This window comes from Podarcis melisellensis (assembly GCF_964234715.1).
Source record: "Podarcis melisellensis genome assembly, chromosome: 11".
NCBI classification, from domain to species: Eukaryota; Metazoa; Chordata; class Lepidosauria; order Squamata; family Lacertidae; genus Podarcis; species Podarcis melisellensis.
This window is the reverse complement of record NC_138543.1, coordinates 6,649,493-6,672,379: the sequence shown is the minus strand read 5'-3', so window position 1 is coordinate 6,672,379 and position 22,887 is coordinate 6,649,493. Positions and strand designations below refer to the sequence as shown.

At 41.2% G+C, this 22,887-nt stretch overlaps 2 protein-coding genes and 1 long non-coding RNA gene across 6 annotated transcripts in view; 2 read left to right on the top strand and 1 right to left on the bottom strand.

The window, feature by feature from the left end:
* The window catches only part of KIF27 (kinesin family member 27), a 33,425-nt gene extending 26,600 nt beyond the window's left edge, over window positions 1-6,825 (top strand). For 2 of the 3 annotated variants that reach the window (XM_081930388.1, XM_081930387.1), the window contains exons 15-17: window positions 1,468-1,666; window positions 2,483-2,641; window positions 3,265-6,825. In XM_081930388.1, the coding sequence (XP_081786514.1) occupies window positions 1,468-1,666; window positions 2,483-2,641; window positions 3,265-3,701 (795 nt within the window). In that variant the 3' untranslated portion in view covers window positions 3,702-6,825. The remainder of the gene's footprint in view (window positions 1-1,467; window positions 1,667-2,482; window positions 2,642-3,264) is intronic. The other variant, XM_081930389.1, reaches the window with a different exon arrangement.
* LOC309380699 lies at window positions 4,904-7,053 on the bottom strand. The gene is made up of 2 exons (XR_014173049.1): window positions 6,604-7,053; window positions 4,904-5,042 (listed from the first exon to the last, which is right to left on the bottom strand). It is a non-coding gene; the product is annotated as an uncharacterized lncRNA (long non-coding RNA).
* A 1,362-nt stretch (window positions 7,054-8,415) lies between these two features.
* On the top strand, window positions 8,416-22,499 carry GKAP1 (G kinase anchoring protein 1). 2 transcript variants are annotated; one of them, XM_081930732.1, is made up of 12 exons: window positions 8,416-8,572; window positions 11,022-11,288; window positions 12,541-12,684; window positions 13,145-13,222; window positions 13,829-13,961; window positions 14,775-14,797; window positions 15,766-15,915; window positions 18,462-18,563; window positions 19,775-19,838; window positions 20,106-20,176; window positions 20,608-20,685; window positions 22,186-22,499. In XM_081930732.1, exons 2-12 carry the CDS (start codon window positions 11,070-11,072, stop codon window positions 22,231-22,233), a joined length of 1,110 nt encoding a protein of 369 aa, XP_081786858.1. In that variant the 5' UTR covers window positions 8,416-8,572; window positions 11,022-11,069; the 3' UTR covers window positions 22,234-22,499. The 2 variants fall into 2 exon arrangements, with proteins under 2 accessions (XP_081786858.1, XP_081786859.1); XM_081930733.1 differs by having other exon boundaries at window positions 8,416-8,576; window positions 11,026-11,288.
* Window positions 22,500-22,887: the final 388 nt, after the last annotated feature.

Below are 22,887 nucleotides of genomic sequence, written 5' to 3'. Positions count from 1 at the left end.
CCGGGACAGTGGGGAAGCGCAGCGCGTCTTTCCCGCTGTCCTCGGACCTCCTCCGAAGCCTGGCAGCGGGGCGGGGACACCTCCTCCCGCCGCCGGGCTTCGGAAGGATGCCCCGATGCCGGGCGGCGGGGCGGGAAATCCTCCGCCGCCCGGCATCGGAACGATGCCCCGATGCCGGGCGGCGAGGCGGGAACGCCTCCCCCCGCCTCCCGGCTTCGGGGCGGGAAAGCCTCCCCCGCCGCCCGGCTTCGGGGCGGGAAAGCCTCCCCCCGCCGCCCAGCTTCGGGGTGGGAAAGCCTCCCCCCGCCGCCCGGCTTCGGGGCGGGAACGCCTCCCCCCGCCGCCTGGCTTCGGGGCGGGAAAGCCTCCCCCCGCCGCCCGGCATCGGAACGATGTCCCGAAGCCGGGCGGCGGGGCCGCAAAGCCGGGCGCGCTGGCAACTCTCCGCAAGGAGCGCTCCCGCTGCTTGCGGAGAGGTCCGCGAAGCCTGTCCTGGACCTCTTCTGAAGGCAGGCGGGGGGCAAAAGTCTTTGTCCCCCCTGCCTGCCTTCCCAGGGGCTTTTAAATCGCCCCGGACAGCGGAGAAGTCCTCCGCTGTCCCGGGCGATAATTGAGTCTTGCGAGGCACCACTGTACTCAGAGTAAGGTAAAGGTAAAGGACCCCCAATAGTTAAGTCCAGTTGCGAACGACTCTGGGGTTGTGGCACTCATCTTGCTTTACTGGCTGAGGGAGCCAGCATTTGTCCACAGACAGTTTTTCCAGGTCATGTGGCCAGCATGACTAAGCCGCTTCTGGCGAAACCAGAGCAGCACACGGAAACACCGTTTACCTTCCCGCCAGAAGGTACCTATTTATCTACTTGCACTTTGACGTGCTTTCGAACTGCTAGGTTGGCAGGAACTGGGACCGAGCAACGGTAAGCTCACCCCGTCGCGGGGATTCAAACTGCTGACCTTCTGATCGGCAAGCCCTAGGCTCAGTGGTTTAGACCACAGTGCCACCCGCGTCCCTACTCAGAGTGCACACATTTAAATCTATTAACTTAACCAGGTCCACTCTGAGAATCACTAACTGTATATTGTCCTCTTGATAAATACATGTAGCATAGCCATAGATAAAGCCCAGTATGTTTTGTTTCTGTTTGTTTTTCTTTTTGGAAGTTTGACAGTTGTGGAATCTATGATGGAGTTAATAAATTATATATGTTTCCTGGGACATTTCGATTGGATGACTCAATTGACTTTCAACTCAAGTACAGTATGGGACTCAGAATATCTTATTAGTGAGACTATATAAATGGTGAAAGATGTACAGTAATGTATTAGCTTTCCATCATATTATTTCATACTTTGACTCGTTACAAATATGACCTCCATATTTCATTATTTTCTTGAAGTGTGGTTGCCTGATTTCCATGGCCAGGCAAGCTTTGATTTGAAAAAAGGAAAGGCTGTTTCTTTTTTTAGGTTGTCGGTCTCCGTGAGACTGAACGCAGATTGCAACTTCAGGCAGAAGAAATGGGAATGAGGGTAACGGAAAAAGAGAACATAGTAAGAGAACTTGAATCGGCACTTGAGCATCTCATGCTTCAGTGTGACAGGCGTCTGACCCTCCAACAGAAAGAACATGAGCAAAAGATGCAATTAATATTGCTTCATTGCAAAGGTATTTTGGCTTTGAGAACTTTGAAGTAACATCTGGTTAATAATGATCGTGGGAAGCAGGATGTCAGTCTGATCCAACAGGATTCTTCTACTGTTCCTAATTTTGAAATTATATCTGGTCACTACTAAAAGTGTAATTCCATCAGAAACGTTCATATGACATGTAAGATTTGTATATTTTACAGTGGTATGAAATTACAAATTTCATTTCAAGTATTCCATTATCACTTCACTCTCTTGCAATCCAAGGATATAATGTCCAAGAATCTTATCCTCATCCCCACAAATTCCTACCCAGATTTAGGCAGCCAGACAATGCCTGGCCCACCAGGCATTGGATTTTATTTTAAGATGCAAAACATAATTGTAACAAGCAGAAGTATTGAAAGTAAACTTGTCTGGGTTCCCTATCCCTAATCTTTAAGAATGCAAATGTTCAGATTTGCTTAATATTCCACCACCACCACCCCACTACTCAAATAAGTCACATTTCAAACTTGTTAATGATTATCTTCCTTTGAGCTGAAGTATTAGTATTATGATTATCATTTTTCTCTCTCATCCTTACAGCTTCAATTATTTTTCTTTCCCCCATCTCTCCTTCCCTCCCTCCACTGCTAATCTGTTTTCATTTGTAAGAACAGTACCTATATTTCTGCTGCACTTCTACGAAACATGATTCCTAGATTTATACATTTAAACATATTGTAGCACTTAACATTTACACTTTGAGACAAATTACAAATAGGATGCAGTATCTGGAACTCTGTTCATGCTATAATGAAGTTTGAATCTAAACTTAGTTCTGTTTTTCTAGAAGAAGATGGGGAGAGTATTGCAGAAACGTTTAAGACGTATGAAACTAAAGTCCAACAACTGGAAAGAGACTTGTTCTTCTATAAGAAAACTAGCCGTGAATTAAAGAAGAAATTAAAGGAACTGGTTGCAGAATCAATACACCATCCTCTGACACAAAGTAAACATTAGAAGTATTGTAATTCTAAAACATACATAGCTGCAATGTAACTCTTACTCAGTTTGGTAGCAAAACTATTAATCACAATGAAGTTGGATTTATTTTAACATTATCAGTATAGAGGATATTTTAGATTTCAGGTCTCCTTAATTTTCTTAATAGCTTTCAGATGCATAAAGAAACATTTTAGCCCTTTAACTTTTGCAGACTTGGATCATTAAGTTTGTACTCAGAAATGGAGTATGCTCCCTGATTTTCCCACTATTGGGAGGGAGCCTTCTGCAACAGCTTAAGAGGTGGTGTTGGGGGCTGCAGGGGAAGTGGGCAAAAATAATTTCCCAGCATTTCCTCCAGCAGGAGCCCCTGCTAAACCACACTTCCATGAATGCAGCGAGCCCTTCTGTTTTCCAGCAAGGTAGCTAGGGATCTCAGTATATTTTACTCTTTTATTTTTTTAGCTAGCAGTGTTTTTCATTTATTTATTAACACCCTCAGGGGATACTATAATAACAGCAAACAGCTTAACCAAGTTAGAGTCATAACATTACAAAACAGAACGAACCATAATAGTTCCCTCAAAGCATCTAAGCCAACTGCATTTTTAAAAAAATATTTATTTTTAGGCAATTGTTCCAGTGATGGGATACTGAATCGAGAAGAAGTAATTACCTTGTCAGAAGAATTCAGACGGACATCCACACCAACAGGGAAATTAAAAGAAATAAACTCCCCAAGGGGTGATTTAGGAGCACAACAGAATTCATACAGATTTGAAGAGGAAGCTGCAGAACTGGGACCCAACACATCCAGCAGTCACGAAGAGCAAGCAGGAAAAGTACACCAGCCTGCAAAATCTCACCCACAAGTGTGTTGCCCTTCTCAGGCAAGAGAGACTATGACACAGCTTCAAGGAGTAACCCCAGTAAAACTTCCTCGCAAAGAATTGCGCTATATCCCTGCTTCTGAGCTTTCATCAAGGCGTTCCGGCCTTGCAGTTGGTATAAATTCTGTTCCTGCTGATTCTATTGAAATGCCTAGAAAATCTGACTATAATATATAATTATCCTTGTAATATTTTGAAAGCAATTACACAGTTCCCTTTTATTTCCAGTTTATTTCAGGCAGCTACAATATTTGAGTTATTTCACATTGCGTGTCTCACACTGCTGATCATTTATTGTGCCCCATAGAAATCTGAGGCCTTAATAGCAGTGTGATTATATCAGGGGTTGAAACCAAAGGACTTTTTGTCCTTAAAGAATTAATTTTATTTGTACTGATTTCTCCTTTAGAGTAACTGATGGATTTGTATTCCATGTCTTCATAAATGCATTCTTCTATACCGCAAAGAATCTTAGGGCTGGTTCACAAAATACATTTTTAGCTGCATGAGTTATCATGATCATTCTTGAGTGCATATTTATGAAGACAAACAATGTATAAAAGCAATCACAGTTACAGTCTTATTGTATTGCTGTGAGGGGCAGAAATCACATTAGGTTAAATGCTGCTGACTGTATGATTGGTTATTTTTACACATTATTTGTCCATATGAACATGGTGGTGGTGACAGCCTGGAGCACTCACATGGAAAAAAGAAATCTGGTGTGAACCAGCCCATTGTAATAAAGGTCTTCATAGATACATCAGCAATACTTGGTTTCCAGTCCAGGCATACTTATGCTGAAGTTTGACAAAGCACTTGTGACTGACCAAAGCCTTGGGTTGTGAATGTCCTTTAAAAACAAAACACGACTACAATGTTTCTAAGAAATTAATGTTTTCGCAAGGAAATTTATTTTGCCCAACTCATATTTTAAATGAATATGCTCTCAAACATCAATTTCTCTTTCTTATAACTAACTCTGTTGTTATGTGACTTTGAAACTTTCTGTGGGGAGAAAGTTTTTTTCCATAATAGAAAAGAAACATTTTTATCGGCTCCAGGGAAATTACTCTCTGCTGTGTCACGTATCACTGAGATAGATGTAGATGTGCTGTCAGTGAACTAGGGCAATAAAAGGTTTTTCTGCTTGGAAGGCACAGCTGTGTATCTCTTAGCGTGAAGTACATGATAAGTTAGAAAACTGCTTTGTCTAATCGACCTGGTATAGACATAACACTTACTGTGGATAAAGGGACCAGGAGCAGACTTGCAGCATATATACTCACTCTTCCTATGATAATTCCCTTGACCCCAGTTTCTCAGTACATAAGGTCATTGTTAGTTCTAGATAAAATGACTCCAGGGGCATTTCTAAGTTTTTGTTTTCCTCATTGGTTCCCAAGTTGTTTATTATCTGTGCACAGGACGTGTTTTGTGCACAGATCGTACTCCAATCCAGCAGAGGCTTCCACTGGCCGAAGACGGGTGACTTCTCCTATATTGTCCCCCAGCCTCCTGCAGTAAATTTGAAAGAAACAGAATGGTCAACTAGCAAAACTGCCTCAACTCCCCCCCTTTCCATTGGCTGGAGCACCCCACGTGGTAGTCCTTTCATGGAGCCTCTAAAATCTAAGCCAATGTGTGCCTAGTTTCTTAAAAAAATTAAAAAATAAAATACAGGATTGTATCAAACTCTGTCCCTCTGCCAATAAAAGACACTTTTGGTCCAGTAGATGCTTGCATGAGTGGGAGGTCAAAGGTGATTTGGGCAAATTCCCTTATTCCCCCTGCTCTCTCATTCTTTCCATGTTGTTCCAGAGGATCCTTTAGCCTTCTGGAGCAGGGTTGGGAGACATAAAAAGGGAGGAAATTACGGGGGTGAGAAGCTCTCCGGACTCTCTCAGCTCCTGGATGAAACCTTTACTACTGATCTTTGGGGTAGACTATTGTGCATTAAATATTTGTCGTGAGTGTGAATGTTCAAATGTACTTTACGGATAGTTAATTGCCATTTTTGCAAATTTGGGCACATCAATCTTTGCACTTCAAAATATTGAGTACACGGCACTCTGCTGGAAGAAGAGTTGTCAATTCTGGCCTTTTCTCCCTCCCCTGCCACTCTGGCAGGCAACTCTGTTCAAGATTGTAGGAGATTAATTAATGAAACCCACCTCTATCCTCCTTACTCCAATGGGAACCTCCTCTGGATATTGTTGCTTTCCATAGGAGTCTGGATCCAGCCCATTGCTTTTAATTATTTTTTGCTTAGGTTGCATTTTTTTAAAAAACTGGATAACATCTTACACAGTTGCTATCCACTGTAGGCATCATTAACTTCCAGAAGTGATTCTTAAGAAGAAACCTTTCTGGTCAGGATATCAGGATATCATGTTTTAAGATAGGCTGTGAACATGCTAAAAAACATAGTTCGTCCTACTCTGTGCCAGTGTGTCCAACTGCTTTATTTGTAAACTGCTAAAATATTTTACAATTTCTCAAGACTGAAATGATTGTTTTAATTGCATTTGTTATCTTTTGCTTTGTTGAATCGTGATTTGAGTTTTGCAAAGGGTTGTGGTCTTAAGTTCAAATATTTCACTCTCTTAGCACTGCAATTTTTATGTACTTATACAACCCAAATACATTATAAAACACAAAATGAAGTACAGTAAATGGTTCCTACAGTATGCAACTTCTTTAAAAAGGTGCAGCAAACGAGGCTGTGTGGGTTGGTCAGCTCACAACATCACAAAGCTAATCAGCACAGTGAACAGCTGCTGTAAATGTATGGAGCTTTCTTTTTTCTTTTTAACCCTTAACTTGATGCTGGAGAGGAAAGGTTCTTTCAGCATGGTTCCACTGTTGAAACAGCATTATCAACTAATTGCTATAAATCACAAATGTCTTAGCTTTCATAACATGTACCCATATACTATATTAATAATCATATTTTAAAGCATGGGTTTCCAACATGGACACTATGGCTTGCTTGAGGTCTTCCATGGATGTCCATTCCTTAAAGCCTCTTATGTGCTTTTCAAGGTTCATTATTAATTTTCTTGGCTCTGACACTTACACAGAAAGGTGTGTCCGTGGGTGGGTGTTCTCCGTCTCAGGAGCAGGGATAGTAACTTTAAAGGTGTTTTAATCATCTCACTGCTTTAGGCAACCAATGTGGACACCACCACCTGTTCAGAAAATGTCTTAAGTCATTGCAGCGCACAAGTAGGCATGTCTAAATTGATTTCAGAGATGTAAAGCAGCACTATTGGCCTAATAAAGTTTGCTTTTTAATTTAGCCTGTGTGTGTGTGTGTGTGTGTATCTGTACAGTGGTACCTCTGGTTACGTACTTAATTCGTTCCGGACGACCGCACTTAACCTGAAATTGTTCTTAACCTGAAGCACCACTTTAGCTAATGGGGCCTCCCGCTGCCGCCGCGCCGCCAGAGCACGATTTCTGTTCTCATCCTGAAGCAAAGTTCTTAACCCAAGGTACTATTTCTGGGTTAGCAGAGTCTGTAACCTGAAGTGTTTGTAACCTGAAGCACATGTAACCCGAGGTACTACTGTATCTATCTACCTACCTACCTACCTACCTACCTATTGTTGTTTAGTCGTGTCCGACTCTTTGTGACCCCATGGACCAGAGTACGCCAGTCACTCCTGTCTTCACCTATCTATACCTATCTTTAAAAAGGTAAAGGTACCCCTGCCCGTACGGGCCAGTCTTGCCAGACTCTGGGGTTGTGCGCCCATCTCACTTAAGAGGCCAGGGGCCAGCGCTGTCCGGAGACACTTCCGGGTCACGTGGCCAGCGTGACATTGCTGCTCTGGCGAGCCAGAGCTGCACACGGAAACGCCGTTTACCTTCCCGCTGGTAAGCGGTCCCTATTTATCTACTTGCACCTGGAGGTGCTTTCGAACTGCTAGGTTGGCAGGCGCTGGGACCGAGCAGCGGGAGCGCACCCCGCCGCAGGGATTCAAACCGCCGACCTTTCGATCGGCAAGTCCTAGGCGCTGAGGCTTTTACCCACAGCGCCACCCGCGTCCCATACCTATCTTTAGATAGGTATAAAAAAGGTAAAGGGACCCCTGACCATTAGATCCAGTCGTGACCGACTCTGGGGTTGCGGCGCTCATCTCGCATTGTTGGCTGAGGTAGCCGGCGTACAGCTTCCAGGTGATGTGGCCAGCATGACTAAGCAGCTTCTGGCGAACCAGAGCAGCGCACGGAAACGCCGTTTACCTTCTCGCCGGAGCGGTACCTATTTATCTACTTGCACTTTGACGTGCTTTCGAACTGCTAGGTTGGCAGGAGGTATAGGTATAAGTAGATACATAGATAGATACTGTATAGATACACACACACACACACAGTATATATATACTGTATTTGTTTCCGGAGAGCACCACTAACCCTGATTTAAAAAAAAATGTTAAAGAGCATATATTAAAATGATAAAACCACAAGTGCGCAGTCAACGCCGACAGCAGGTCAACCACGTGTTTCCCCCAAAGAGCAACGGAACAGAACCGTTTTGACTCCGGGGGGCGGGGCCTTCCCCCGCCCACGGAGCGCCCTTAACTGCGGGGGGACGCAAAGAGGAAGCGGCGCCGGCGGCAGCGCACCTGAGGGAGACTGCGGAGTTTAGGGAGGGGGGCGTCACCCCGCCCGCTGCGACCACGTCAGACGTCACAAACCCGCTTTGTTGCGCATGCGCCCCCGCCCCTTCTCCCCTCCCTCCGCGTCGCCCCCCCCCCTCGAGCGAAGCGGCCCGAGACATAAACAAACTCCGCGAGCGAGTCTCTCCTTCCGCCCCTCACGCGACGCCCCGAACCGTTTCCCGAACCGCCGCCAGCTTCTCTCAGCCCCTCCGCCGTCCGGGAGGCGGCCTCCTCCGTGGCCCCCCGCTCTCCGCACCCCTCGGGGCCGCCATCTCTCTCTCGACGGGGCCTCGTCGAAGGGGGACCCGGAGCCTTGCCTGCCTCCTTCCAGCCCCTCAGAGGAGGCTGCTGCCCGGCTTCAGCAAGACGCCCTCCGCGGTGGGTGGCCACCAACGGTTTGCTTTTGGGGGGGTTCAATTATTATTAGGGGTTCTATTATTATTATTATTATTATTATTATGGGTTCTATTATTATTATTATTAGTTCTATTATTATTATTAGGGGGTTTTATTATTATTATTATTATTATTAGGGGGTTCAATTATTATTATTCAGGGAAGTTTTTAATGTGTGACATTTTTATGTATTTTTAATCCTCGTTGGAAGCCGCCCAGGGTGGCCGGGGATGCCCAGCCAGATGGGCGGGGTACAAATAATAAATTATTATTATTATTATTATTCGATCTGGGGGGCGGGGGCGGCATGCTACCCTCTGGGGAGACTTTCTGCTGAAACGAACGAGCGGGGAGAGGGGCTAAAGGTGGAAGCTCACCCCACAATTTCTGGTCATCCCCTTAGCTTTCATTCATGTCCTTTTTTATTTTTACAGGGTCCTCTCCAAAAAGTAGAGGGAGGGGGGTTTACTGCTGGGCCCGTTAATCTTGGGGTGTCTCTCAGTCACCCCTTTCTGGAAGGCAGAACCCAGAACTGGGCGGGATATATGGCATTTCAGGAGCGGCATCCTCCACCCCGTGTCGACTCGTTTATGTGGGGCAGAATTCGAAAACGGGTCCCCAAACATGAGAACTTCAAAGGGCTTAGCTTTAGTTGGGGTCGTGCCCCTGTTGATATGGGATAAAACTGCAGAAAGCTATTGGCACTGGCAAGTGTGTTAATGATGCTGTTAAATGGCATGTTTTGTTGAACCAGTTTCTGGTGGTAAGAATGTGCAGTTGTCTGACCTTTGCAGGACTGTTTTTAGGCATATATATATATATATATATATATATATATATATATATATATGTAATTTATAAGTAATAGTTTAACTGCATGTCTTGCCATGTTTACAGACACGTAAAGCATACGTATTCATTTTCATATATTTATCGTTCTGAAATTGTGTTATTTAATCCACTTTATAGAGCAGTGTTTGTTCAGTGTTTGGGACATTCCCAGGCTACTGCAATTTAGATTGCAACCTATTTAGCATCACAGAAGGCAATTTCATCCGCTTTCTAAAACATTTTGTCAAAACCTTGATTCTCATAAGTACATGCCTAAAAGCAGAAGATGGAAAGTCTGTTTTAAGAAGATCTCTGTACCTTTTGAAAAAACTTGACCATGTTCAGAAAACATCAACGTGGAATATTAGCATTGTAGATTTTGATCCATAGTTTCTTGTTAGATAGTATTATTTGGGCTTCTTGCTTGTGGAAGAAGAGACACCCTTATCATATTGAATTCTTTAGAAAGCAGGGAAGATGCCTCATGCTTATTCCTCTTGATTAAAAGGTCTATTAGTTCTGTCTTTGAACCTTGGAGCTTCCAACAGTGGTGCAGCAAGATCCACTATAAACATTTCATCTGATACTTTTTCACAGTTACACTTCCATGAAATTATATAGCTCTTTTTGTTCAAAACATGTTCCTTTGAAGGGAACCATAGTTCCACAGACTCCTAAACTTAATCCTTAAGAGTACATGATACTTTCTTAGAAAATCCTTGTTAATCTTCTGAAGACTATGCTTGTGTGCCACTGTTTTCAAAAGATCAACGAGCTTCCCTTTTGCAATCCTACATAGGAATAAAATGACAGCTACATTGTCAGTAATAGTTCCTATTGGTGACCTTTCTATCATCTGAAGTGTTTAATAAGCACAAAGTTTAGAGAGTGAATAACAGTATTTAGTTATCTATTTTTTTTAAAAAAAAAACCTATAGTATTAAGTTAAAAAAAATGTTTTATTTTTATCACCATTCTTTATATTTTGCACAGAAAGTAGGAGTATAAATTAATCATCCAAGGCTGCTACAAGAAATTCAACAAAAACTACCAATTAAAAATATCTGAAGAAGTGTGCATGCACATGAAAGCTTATACCCAGAACAAACTTAGTAGGCCTTTAAGATGCTACTGGGCAATTTTTAAAATTTATTTATTTATTTCAATTAAAAATAGTTATTAAAGAAGTACTTTGGGGTTGCAATTCCTCATTCATTAAAAGTATTTCTGCTTTCTTGCAAAAAGTATTACCCTGTCCCTTGAACAACTTATTCAGGTGTTGTCCAAAAAGGGGCCAGCTATTTCTGGGCCTATTAATCTTGGACATGCTCTCAGTCACCACATTTATTAATGCACCTAGAGCTTAACGGGATATGGTATTTCTAGGTTACATAACTCTGCAAAATGAAAAAAAAATCTTATCAAACCTGATTCAGAAAAATGTGGTAGTTTTGTTTGTGAGGTCTTTTGGTTACTATATAAAACTCTGTGATCCATTTTTTAAAAAGTGATTTAATGTACCAGTTCTCCTATAGTAAAATGGTGGATCTTTTTTCTTCCCCCACCCCACCCCATCCTTATATTGCTGTTACTTATCCAGGTAGCTTCTTGAAACAGCGGCTTGCTTCTAGACGCCTCCAAAGTTAAAATGGCCTCTGCAGTTATTAGTTCGGTTCCTACTACTGCATCACGGTTTGCTCTTTTGCAAGTTGATAGTGGCAGTGGATCCGATTCAGAATCTGGAAAAGGAAGAAACAGTCGAAATGGTGGAAAGTCCCAAGCTTCAGGCAGCAAGTCAACCACAAATGAAAAGAAAAAAGAAAAGAGAAGAAAAAAGAAGGAACAGCAGCAGAGTGAAGCCAATGAGGTGGTGTGACTGTTATGTTTCAATACTCAGTTGGGCCAGGTGCCCACATACATGCAAAGGAAAAGTCAAAAAGTGAGGGATCAAGAATTAAGTATACTTGAGATGTGGTGAAGATTCCAGCAGGGGTTAGAAGTGGGAAGGTGTTTATGATCAGGTGAATCCTAAACACTTTTCTTTCAAAACTAGAATGGCATCCTAATCCAAAACGTTTAACTTTGGAAGGAGATGTTTCTGAAGAAATCTGCCCTAAGGTAGGGCAGATGTTCGAGTGCTTGTTTTCTTTAATGTAGGTGTTTAGGTTCATAGCATATATTGGTGCATATGGTTCAGATAGTTTAAAAAAAAATAATACTGTTTGTGCCTATATACAAATATTATTGGGTAGTATTAAGCGTTACTCAGTTTTCAAACAAATATTAAATTAGCAGTACTTCTAGAACATACTATGAATTATTTTGAACTTGGAAGACTTCCTCAATTTTGCTTCCTATCTTACTATATTGTAGCTATTCATTATATTTGTAATGCATCTGTTGCTGTGGAATTCATGTCAGGTTATATCCAACTGCGCTAGCAAAAGCACTTAAGGCAGGGCACCTGATTTTCACTGATTGCCCCTGAAGGTTATGGGACCATGTGGAACAGTGGGATATGGCACAGAGGACTGGAATTGATGGGAAGGGTTTGTGGCAATTGGGCACCTCACTTTACCTTTACCTTTTGAACTTTTCATTAGGAGAAGCACTTCAGCTTACATAAAGCCACCATTGGCTACAACCCACCATTATTTATATTGTAAAATACCGTATTTTTATTCCTATTTTCAGAGAAAACTAGTCTCCCATAGTATCATATCATTCAATAATTAAGTATAGTTCTGGTGGTAGGTGCAATACATAAATGAAAAAGAGATAGAGACCCTGCATTTGTGCTTACTAATTACAAGGGAAAGGGGAAAGGTAGAGGGGGTCAGTTTGAGAATGCTGGAATGATGTGTTGAATTGTATATTTACACTTACAGTTTGGGCCCAACTGATCTTTCCTTGTTCCTCTGGCCATTTGTCCACAGGGAACCTAACGTGTGTTTATTGTTCTAGCCAGTTTAGACCACCAACATTATGTGAAGGTTTCTTCTTAATCAAATCACCACAATAATGTAAGGCACCTCAAAGCAAACCTACACTGAGGTTTCAGCTTGTCACAGCGTTTTATACTTTATAAAAATATTTATTTATGTTCATTGTTTTTATAGCTCAGAAATCTCGCTTTTAAGAAAATCCCTCAGAAAAGTTCCCATGGAGCTTCTTTGTCTCAGCACGAGCAAGCATTAAATAATTCAGCAAGGAAAGATTCTCAGGAAGAGAACTGGCAAGAGTGGAGACAAAGAGATGAACAGGTAATTCATCAAATATGTTATTTTAAAGTTTTAAGTGTTCGTGATTCTTCATTTTAACCACTGCACCTGCTTTGTATGCAGTAGCATTGGCAGGCATTTGGGTCAGGTTTGAAAGAAAGCTCTCTTAAACACAATAGGACTTAATTCTGCATAAACGTGCAAATGATCAGGCTATAACTTTCAGCAATCATGAGCATGTGTTCTGAGAAAAAAGTTACATTTAGTTCATTGAGATTTATTCTCTAGTCAAGGTGCCAAATAATATCATTTGCTACCCACCCCTTCACCCTTTGGTTCCTGGTAGGTTACAACAATTAAAACACAATGCTAAAAAGATGCTAGACGTACCTCTTTTGGGGAGGGAGTGACTGATAAGTAACTGACATATGATACTAAGAGGGTGGTGTATGTTTGAATAAAACCCTGCCACATGGTACACTTTTCCATCTTGTTTCTTCAGTTGACTTCTGAAATGTTTGAAGCCGATCTTGAAAAAGCTTTACTTCTCAGCAAACTGGAATATGAAGAACACAAAAAGGTATTCCCTTCTCTAAGTATGATTAAAACACAAATACAGTGGTACCTCCAGTTGCGGACAGGATCCATTCCGGAGCCTCAGTCGGATCCTGAGGTTTCCGCAACTGGAGGGACCGCTTCTGCACATTGGCACACGGCGGTAGATCGCTTCTGCACAGGCACGCGTGTTGAAACCCGGAAAAATACTTTCGGGTTTGCCGCATTCGCATCCTGAAGGATACAGAACTGGAGGTGTGCATATCCAGAGGTACCACTGTATTCTTAACAATGCACTTCTTATGAGCCTATGTACAGCTGTAGTTTTTTTGCTAGATTCAGTTGAGTTAATAGCAGAACAAGAAAATATTGCCTATGGTAATAGTAGTGGTGAAAACAGAATTATTTCTTATGTAGTTTCGTGTACAATCCTGGATGTGTGGTTTACTTGTTTAGAGAGGCGAGTTGCATAGACATGGGTTCAAAATACTAAGCAAGAGACTAAAATGCTTTATATTGTTTCAAAATATTTCTTTGCGTAACTTGTTTTCTCTTTGGCAGTGTTTAACCATAATGTTCTATGATTTAGTCTCTCAAAGACAGATGTATAAGGTGTTTTTTTTCTTTACAGGAATATGAAACTGTTGAAAGTGCTTCTCCTCCATCAAAAGCTGTGCACAAGAAAGAGAAAAGAAAAAATCAGCAGGGAAAAGACAAACCTCTCACTGTGTCTTTAAAAGATTTCCAGTCTGATACTAACATTGGTAAGTTTTAGTGCTAAATGTTTCGTAGAATCATTAGGTCTGTTAAAGAGTCACAAGATGTAGACACCTGTCAGGTTAGGAATTCAGACTTCACTTCCATCGCCAACAGTGTGAATGGGGGGGGGGCTTTTGCCAATTCCCCCTTTGTACCCTCAGATATGTTCCAGAGTATTGGGGGATTAATTGAAACAATCTGAGAAGTGTTTGTGTCCTGGGGGTGGGTGGAGAATTGGCAAAATATGCTTCTTCCCCTTTGGTTAGTGAGATCTCTCTGCTTAATCAGAAGTCTCCCATGGACAGAATGCCTGTACAAAGAGCTAAAGTGAAACTGTACACTGCTTTGATCTTTTATGTTTAAATACTGCTGAGAGAAGGATATAGTAGAATTAGCATAGTTGGACTCTCTCCTTCTATTCCCCAGAAAAGGTGGTCCAGCAGGACAGCTAAAACAGTTTTAGTTTTAACACCAGCCCCAAAACTACTTTGAAGGACCTCTAAACTGGTTTCATCCCAGAAAACCAGGGGCCATTTTGCAAATCACACACTTCATCACACTTTGTGGCAAATTTGATACTCAGTTGCAGTAGTTTAGTTTCAGGTGGGTCAAGTGGTGCTTTGTTACTAGATTTATAAATCTGGCAAAACAGAATACAAGGAATTTAAAGTATGAATGGAAATTTTAGCTTAAACTTAGAGAATCTTATTTATAATTTAGCAGAGTATGGCACTGAAATATTCCTGGATAATCAGTTTTAGGGTTTTTGTCCACAAATTAAATTTAATCTGTAGCATACATTTTTCATGTTGTTTCAGATCACCTTCCCAAAAAGCAGGAGGTAAGTACCTGATCAAACAAAAATAATGCTTGAAGTATCTAATGAGGGAATTCTTTAAATGGCACCGTTAAATTTTCCACTTTCTTGGCAAGCATTAGTGCATGCTCTGTTCTAAATAAGTCACATGAAAATATTGTTTGTGGTTCTGTTGAAGAGACTTAAGTGAACAGCAGGAACCTGGATATTGTGAAGAAATTGTATATGAAAGATTGTGCTATTAAATTAACATTTCAGCACAAGCTTTTTAAAGATTTCTCAGTGAATAATTTCTGTGGCTTCACCAAATTTTTTGCACTATATATTTTTAACAAGGAAAGTGGGCTCTTGAAAGTTCAAAATGGTTCCTTGAGAAACCTAACCAGTTCTTATTAGCTGTCTCTCTTGTACCTGTTCACAGCCTGATCTTTGGTTGTTTAGTTGCTATAATTTTTTGTTCTAGCTTATCTTTTGGCTTCTTTCTGAATGACTATGTGATCTCAGCTAATCATGGTCCAGGTAGTGAATGCGATGACATCATAGTACGCAGTAGTCGGTCTAAGTGTACTACATGATGACATCACTTTGGGCAAATTAAGCCTTGGCTTTTACCCTCAAACTGAATGATGCAATGCTTTCTTGCTGTGCTGGGAAGGCAAAGAATGAAAGCATTGTAGGAAGAGAATGGTTACTTGGTTGTTTCTGAAAGACACAAATGTATTCCATGTCTTGCTGCATTACAAGGCCAGCAAATTTAGAATGTGATTAAAATAGTATCTAAGCATTATTAAAACAATGCTAATTTTTTGCCTGATGCAGTTACCAAGACCTATTGTAGGGATAGAGGGCATTTAGAAAAATATATATTATTGTAATTTAATTTAAAGCTGAAATTTCATATTTAGATTGGAATTCCATATATAAACCTTAGAGTAATTACTTATTAAGTTGCTGAATTGTTTTACTAGAGATTAATTATAGTTTCTTGGCAGGAATTGAGCTCTTCACATACTGTCTTGCATGATGGTGAATTCTTCAATAGACTGGAAGATGATGTGCACAAAATAATTACTAGGGAGAAAAGAAGAGAGCATATCACAGATAATGGAATGGACAACAGTACATCACGTGATCCCACACATGTATGTTAAATGAACATTCCTGAAAGTATACTGTCCTGATTATAATTGTTGTCGTTGTTGTTTGGTCGTTTAGTCGTGTCTGACTCTTCGTGACCCCCTGGACCAGAACACACCAGGCACTTCTGTCTTCCACTGCCTCCCTCAGTTTGGTTAAACTCATGCTGGTAGATTCGAGAACACTGTCCAACCATCTCGTCCTCTGTCGTCCCCTTCCCCTTGTGCCCTCCATCTTTCCCAACATCATGGTCTTTTCCAGGAAGTCTTCTCTTCTCATGAGGTGGCCGAAGTCTTGGAGCCTCAGCTTCACAATCTGTCCTTCCAGTGAGCACTCACTGATTATAATAGAGAAGGTGAAATTGAGTAGCTGCTTAAAAGTGCATATAGGTATGAAAAGGCCACCAAATTTCCTCTTCTGAGATATATCTGACAAGGAAACTCTAACTTTAAGAACGGGTGTCTGAGTTTCCCTGTTTTACTCTTCCATTTTTCATTTTGTGTAGTGCCTTTGGATTGTAAGCCCCTGGCATGGATTGCCTTGTTTTTACTTTTTATTCATCTTTTTAGCTGAAGAGTTGAGTAAAAGTGGTTTAAATAATGTGTGCCACAGGGATTGGTGTGTTTGTTCACCTACCCTAGGAGTGGAGAACCCGTGGCTCACCAGATGTTGCTGAGCTACAGCTCCCATCATCCCTGTAGAGTTGGAAGGGACCCTGAATGTCATCTAGCCCTATCCCCCAGGATGCAAGAATCTCAGCTAAAGCATCCATGACAGATGGCCATCCAACCTCTGTTTAAAAACCTCCCTTTCTTGTAACTTGAAGCCATTGGTTCAGGTCCTACTCTCTGGAGCAGGAGAAAAGAAGCTTGCTCCATCTTCCATGTGAAAGCCCTTTAGAGATTTGAAGATGGCTATCTCCTCACTCTCTTATCTAGGCTAAACATGCCCAACTTCCTCAGCCGTTCCATATAAGGCTTGGTTTCCAGACCATTGATCATTTTGGTCACCCTCCTCTGCGCACATTCCAGCTTGTCAATACAGTGGTACCTCAGGTTAAGTTCTTAATTTGTTCCGGAGGTCCGTACTTAACCTGAAACTGTTCTTAACCTGAAGCACCACTTTAACTAATGGGGCCTCCTGCTGCTGCCGTGCCATCGGAGCACAATTTCTGTTCTCACCCTGAAGCAAAGTTCTTAACCTGAAGCACTATTTCTGGGTTAGCGGTGTCTGTAACCTGAAGCGTATGTAACCTGAGGTGCCACTGTACCCTTCTTAAACTGTGGCACTAAGAACTAGACACACCATTCCAGGTGTGGTCTGACCAAGGCAGAATAGAGTGGTATTATTACTTCCCTAGATCCGGACACTATTCTTCTGTTGATGCAGCCTAGAATAGCATTAGCTTTTCTCGCTGCTACACCACAATGTTGACTCATGTTAAGCTTGTGATCTACTAAGACCTTTAAATCCTTTTCACATGTATTACTGGCAAGCCAGGTGTCCCCTGTGAAACTGGTTATTCCTGCCTAAGTACGATACGTTTGTCCCTATTGAAATTTATTTTGTTAGTTTGGGCCCAGTTCTCCAATCTGTTAATGTCATCTTCAATCCTGATTCTGTCTTCTGTAGCATTGGATACCTCTGCCAGTTTGGTGTCATCTGCAGATTTGATGAACATCCCCTCAATTCCTATGGCACCCCACTCCCCCCCCCCGATGACAAGGAACCATTAATGAGTACCTTTGGGTTCAGTCAGTCAACCAGCTACAAATCCACTTCACATTTACCTCATCCAGCCCACATTTTACCAGTTTCTGCACAAGAATATCATGGGGGACTTTATCAAAAGTGGTACTGAAATCATCCACAGCATCCCCCTGATCCGCTAAGCTTGTAACTCGGTCAAAAAAAGAAATTGGATTTCAATAGGCATTTCTTGTTTTGAGAAACCCAGGCTATGCCTTAGTCATCACAGCATCCTTTTCTAAGTATCCCTAGACTATCTGTCTAATTACATGTTCTAGGATCTTTCCTGACACCAGCATCAAGCGGTTCAGTAGTTACATGGGTCTTCTTTCCCCCCCCCCCCCTTTTTCAAGATGGGGACAAGATTTGCCTGCCTTCAGACTGCAGGGACCTCACCTGGGAGTTGGTTGTATTTGGCAACATGAGTAGAACCACAGGTTCCCTATACCTGCCCTACCTGAACTCTGGACAGGTCAACTTTTAATGCTGCTCCGAATTTCAGGGGCAGCTTACCCTCTGGATAATGACTGAAATTTCTTTGTAGTGAAATAATTTTTGACCAACTGTAATAGCTTCCTGAATGAGGAAACATTTTGGACTAATCAGTGTTATATGTCAATTTCCATAGAATATGTGACCATATAGTAAGTTCCACTGTATTTTTTAAATACGAAAAGTTTAAATTGCTAGCATTTTAAAGCATACTTATGTTCATTTGTTACTTTTGAAAGTATTTTGAATGATAGTTCACATCTCCTCAACTTCATTAATTTTACATTGTATCTCTTTTTAAAATCTGGAGGATTTTGTATTGAAAGACGGAAGAATAGAGAGACTAAAGCTGGAACTTGAGAGGAAAGATGCAGAAATTCAGCAATTAAAGAGTGTAATCACTCAGTGGGAGGTATGTAATGGGTTTCTTTATGCAGCATTTAAATAAATGTTTAGATTGAAAATATTTATTGTATTAGCCACTTCAAAGCACTGCTTTTCAAAATAAAAATTACATTTAATCTATATAAGTAGGAGAGGTTGGCATCTAGATAAGGTTATTATTTCAGAAGTAAATAAAAGATTTTTACTTAGTAAAATAGGCTTATCATTTAAAGGCTTTCAGTGTACGCTGTCAGTCCTCCATCCCCAGCCTCAGAAAGTCAACATGATGACATAGTAATTGTAAATCAACCTTTTTCTTACTGTTTTCTTTCATATATATTCTTTATTCTACCAGTTAATGCTGCTGTAGGGAGAAAACTTAGTAATTATAGGTGTTTCTACCACATGAGAGAGTTGGACATGTTGCATTAAAAGTCCACATTTATAAATAATTAACTACTTGTCAACAGTTTGTTAATGTTCAGAAGAATTTGGTTCAGCGGGGCGGGGGGGAATAACCACAGACTTGGTATGTGTTTACTAGAATCTTAAGAGTTGGAAGGGACCCCAGGGGTCATCTAGTCCAGCCCCCTGCAATGTAGGAATATCAACTAAAGCATCCATTGACAGATGGCCATCCACCCTCTACTTAAAAACCTCCAAGGAAGGAGAGCCCACCACCTCTCATGGGAGTCTGTTCCACTGTTGAACAGCTCTTAACTGGTCAGAAAGTTTTTAAGAATGTTTAGTCGGAATCTCCTTTCTTGTAACTTATTAGATATTTTTGTTGCATTTATGAATGTTGCCAGAGTAGTTATTTTTAGCACATTATCCACCTCATCTGTTTAATTGTCAGTAGGGATCAAGGAAGATTAATTGATCTTTGAAGGCAACAGTCAACCTTATATAAATGGGGCAATTTTGTGAATTTCCAGCTCAAAAATATATTTCTCTTTTTCGCTGCCATCCTCTCCTCTGATTCTTGAAGCTCACCCACACATACACTTTTATCAGAAATGGAATTTGGGGGATCTTGAGTGTACTTGTGTTATTATATTTTCCTTTTGTCCCATTGATTAGAGATTGATTTTGAAATGTTAAGGCACCAATTATAAATACACTTACTGGGCAGTAAGTTTCAGTGAACATAGACATGGATAAGATTGACTGTACTAATATGCTAATGTCCATATTGTTTAAATATGCCATTTGCATTAATTGAACTTTTAAAACATTTAGGCTAAGTATAAGGAAGTGAAAGCACGAAATGCACAGCTGTTGAAAATGCTGCAGGAAGGAGAGAGTAAGTACTGCTTCGTTTGTTAAATATTAAAATTCTTTTAAAAACCTATGTTCCTTAAATCTAACTGCAAATTGTTTGGACTGTGCTAAGACAAATAGGCTTGTTCAGTTTTTATTTCATAGCAGCCCTATGCAATCTGTGACCCTGCATGGCTGAATGCAGCACATCAGACATGTTTCGTGGTGCTTGAAAAATGTGCCTCTAACTATTCTCAACAATTTTAAAAATAGAAAGTCTAATCTTTTTTGTTTTGTTTTAAAACTTTAGTGAAAGATAAAGCCGAAATACTGCTTCAGGTCGATGAATCTCAGAGTATTAAGAATGAGCTGACTTTACAGGTAAACATTTCTGCAATATATTTTAAAGAGCACACTAAATCAAAATATCAGAACAACTGGGTTGGAAGAACTATGAGTAATGTTATGTTCATGGAACAGGACCTTCTCTCTGCACCCAGCTTAGATGGATTAATTTCAGTGAGTAAAAATTAGTAAGATGCAATTCTATCTTTTCTCTTTGCAACAGCAACTTTATATAGTTTCCTGTAATTCTCAAAATATTGTGAACTTGCTGCCAGAAATGATACATGTTGCCACGTTATTTCCAGTTATCAGGCAAGAATTTTGAAACTCAGCTAATAGACAAAATAGCACATACTGATTTTCTTTTTCATTAGTGCTGTCATAGGCATGTAACTTTATTATCTTCAAAATGTCACTTTGTTAAGAGACAAGGCAGTAGTTGTTGAGCTTTTATTTTGTTTTTTAAGGTTACCAGCCTTCATGCTGCTCTGGAACAAGAACGATCTAAAGTGAAATTACTGCAAGCAGAGCTAACAAAATATCAGGTAACGTTACTAGCTACTTCATAAGTAAACAGAAACTCACAGGAGAAACTTTTCTTTTACCCATCCCACCACTGCAGCTCCCTGTACTCCTAAAAAGCCTCTCCAGGAAGGTTGGAGGTCTTGAACAGTGTCAGAGAAGCAATGGGAGCTGCTAGAGGAAGGGGGACAAGAAACTTTTCCTTCAGTGAACTTACTTAGGATCCAAGCCTGTTTGTTTATGTTTACATACCAAGTTTGTGTCCGTTTGCTCTAAAAAGGAGCTTTTAAAGCAGACTTTACAAATATTTCCTCTGGATCCACTGTATTCAGTGAATCTCCTTTTCTGTCTCTTTGCTTAGTGATCTGCACAATTCCCCCATCACCATAATTGTTTATTACCTGTTATCTCTAATTGACAGTTTATACACACACAGATGATACCTATAGATACATATATAGATACTCACACAAAATTACCGTATTGGCCCAAATGTAAGACGCACCTACAAATAAGCCACACCTTTAAAATTCAAGGCTTATTTGCGGGTGCGGCCCGCCTGCCGGCACTACTGCCCTGAATGGGGGCGGCCGGCGCCCCACTCCCCCAGCCAGCACTTGGTTTTGAGCGCACTGCTCACCTACCTCCCAACACAACCGCCTCCCAGCACTACCTCCCCAAGCCGGTGCCGGGGGAGGCTTGGGAGCAGTGGGCAGGCTGCGTGTCGTTGCCTCGGGCTGCTTCTGGGGAGGAGGAGCCGCACTGCTTTGCCGGTGGCCTCCACCCCTTCCCCCTTCCTTACAGCAGCTCGGGATAGGCTTGGACGATGCGGTTGGGACGGGCGCTGCTGTCCCATACCCACGATGGCCCTCGTGGGCAGCTGTTTCAGCAGCGATACCGTAAGGTTGCAAATATAAGCCACACTTTAACTTTTCACAATCAGAATTTGGGGAAAAAAATGAGGCTTATATTCAGGCCAATACAGTATCTATCCTGTGTGAGGGAGGCATCCAGACATGAGTCACTTCCACTCAGGACAGGCAGGGTCACATAATACAGCTATGGAGACCTGGGCAGGCAGTTCTTAATTCTCCTCTCACACACATCCTTTCTTTGTGTATATGTTGTACTTCAGTGTGCAATAAACAGCAACTTGAGAATACTATTAAGTCTCCTCCCTAGTATTATGCTCAGGATCCACAAGCGTATTCACTTGTTTCAGCAACAATAAGCATCCGTCTAAAGAAAGTGCTGCTTGTGGATGATGACTCACACCTTGAGAAGGGAAAGGACAAGTGATTTCTATTCCTCCTGGGGAAAAAATAACCTGTGAAAAGGGAGATAATCCACCCATTCTTTCAGGAGTGTTTCTCTCCTTCCCAGAGGGCTCTTGTGGGAAGTGGCAGTATTGAAGAGGCACAGCTAGTGCTTTCTGCAAAAGCCCTGTTTTGGGGGGAATTTTAGCATTTTTTTGTTGATACTTAGGTTTTCATAATACAAGCTTTTTTCCTTCTCTGTTATAGGCCGGAAGAAAAGGGAAAAGAAATTCAGAGACTGATCAGTGCAGGTGATCACATTTGTACCAAAATCAGAGCAAAAAATAAATTTGATCTTCAGGGGTTTTGCAGAAATGTATTTGTACTACTGCTTAACTATGCAGTTTTCTGGGTTTGGGAGTGAAGTTTAATTGACTAATGTTCTGAATATTGAATCTATTGCACTTCTAGTATAAAGAAGAGAAGCTGGAAACTAATGTTACAGTGATGCTCAAACCTTGTTTGTCCTAATGCTACACCTAGTTTTTCATCACTCAATAAAGTTTTTGTCATTTTTATGACCCTGGTGTGTTTAATGTTTTTAGCCTTATTGAAATTGTTGGCCCATACTGTATTTCTATGCCATTTCCATCCTTTGTACACTCTGCTTTTTCACACATCCACTCAATTTTGGGTGCTTGACTTGTTTAACCTAGTACTGAAGAGGGCATAATAAAAAGGGAAAGCAGTGGTTCTGGACAAGGCCTTCTGAGGGTAACATCAGACCACAGGGTCTGCAACAAGAACTCCTGCCAACACTGTTTTAAAGGGTTCAGTAATTATGTAATGAACTTTAAATGATTAATGCTGTCACTTCACCTTTAGTCTTATATATAAACAAGATTCCTTAAAGCTAGGGTTGTCACGTGCATTTATTTGCTTTGCGTTCTCTTTTTTGTTCTTCAGGGT

What these genes read in the sequence shown, in the direction of transcription:
- GKAP1 (XM_081930732.1), top strand. Translation starts at nt 11,070, where the DNA reads ATGGCCTCTGCAGTTATTAGTTCGGTTCCTACTACTGCATCACGGTTT. An exon ending in CCAGTCTGATACTAACATTG is followed by an intron (nt 13,962 to 14,774) that starts GTAAGTTTTAGT and finishes ATGTTGTTTCAG; the next exon opens with ATCACCTTCCCAAAAAGCAG. An exon ending in CATCACGTGATCCCACACAT is followed by an intron (nt 15,916 to 18,461) that starts GTATGTTAAATG and finishes TAAAATCTGGAG; the next exon opens with GATTTTGTATTGAAAGACGG.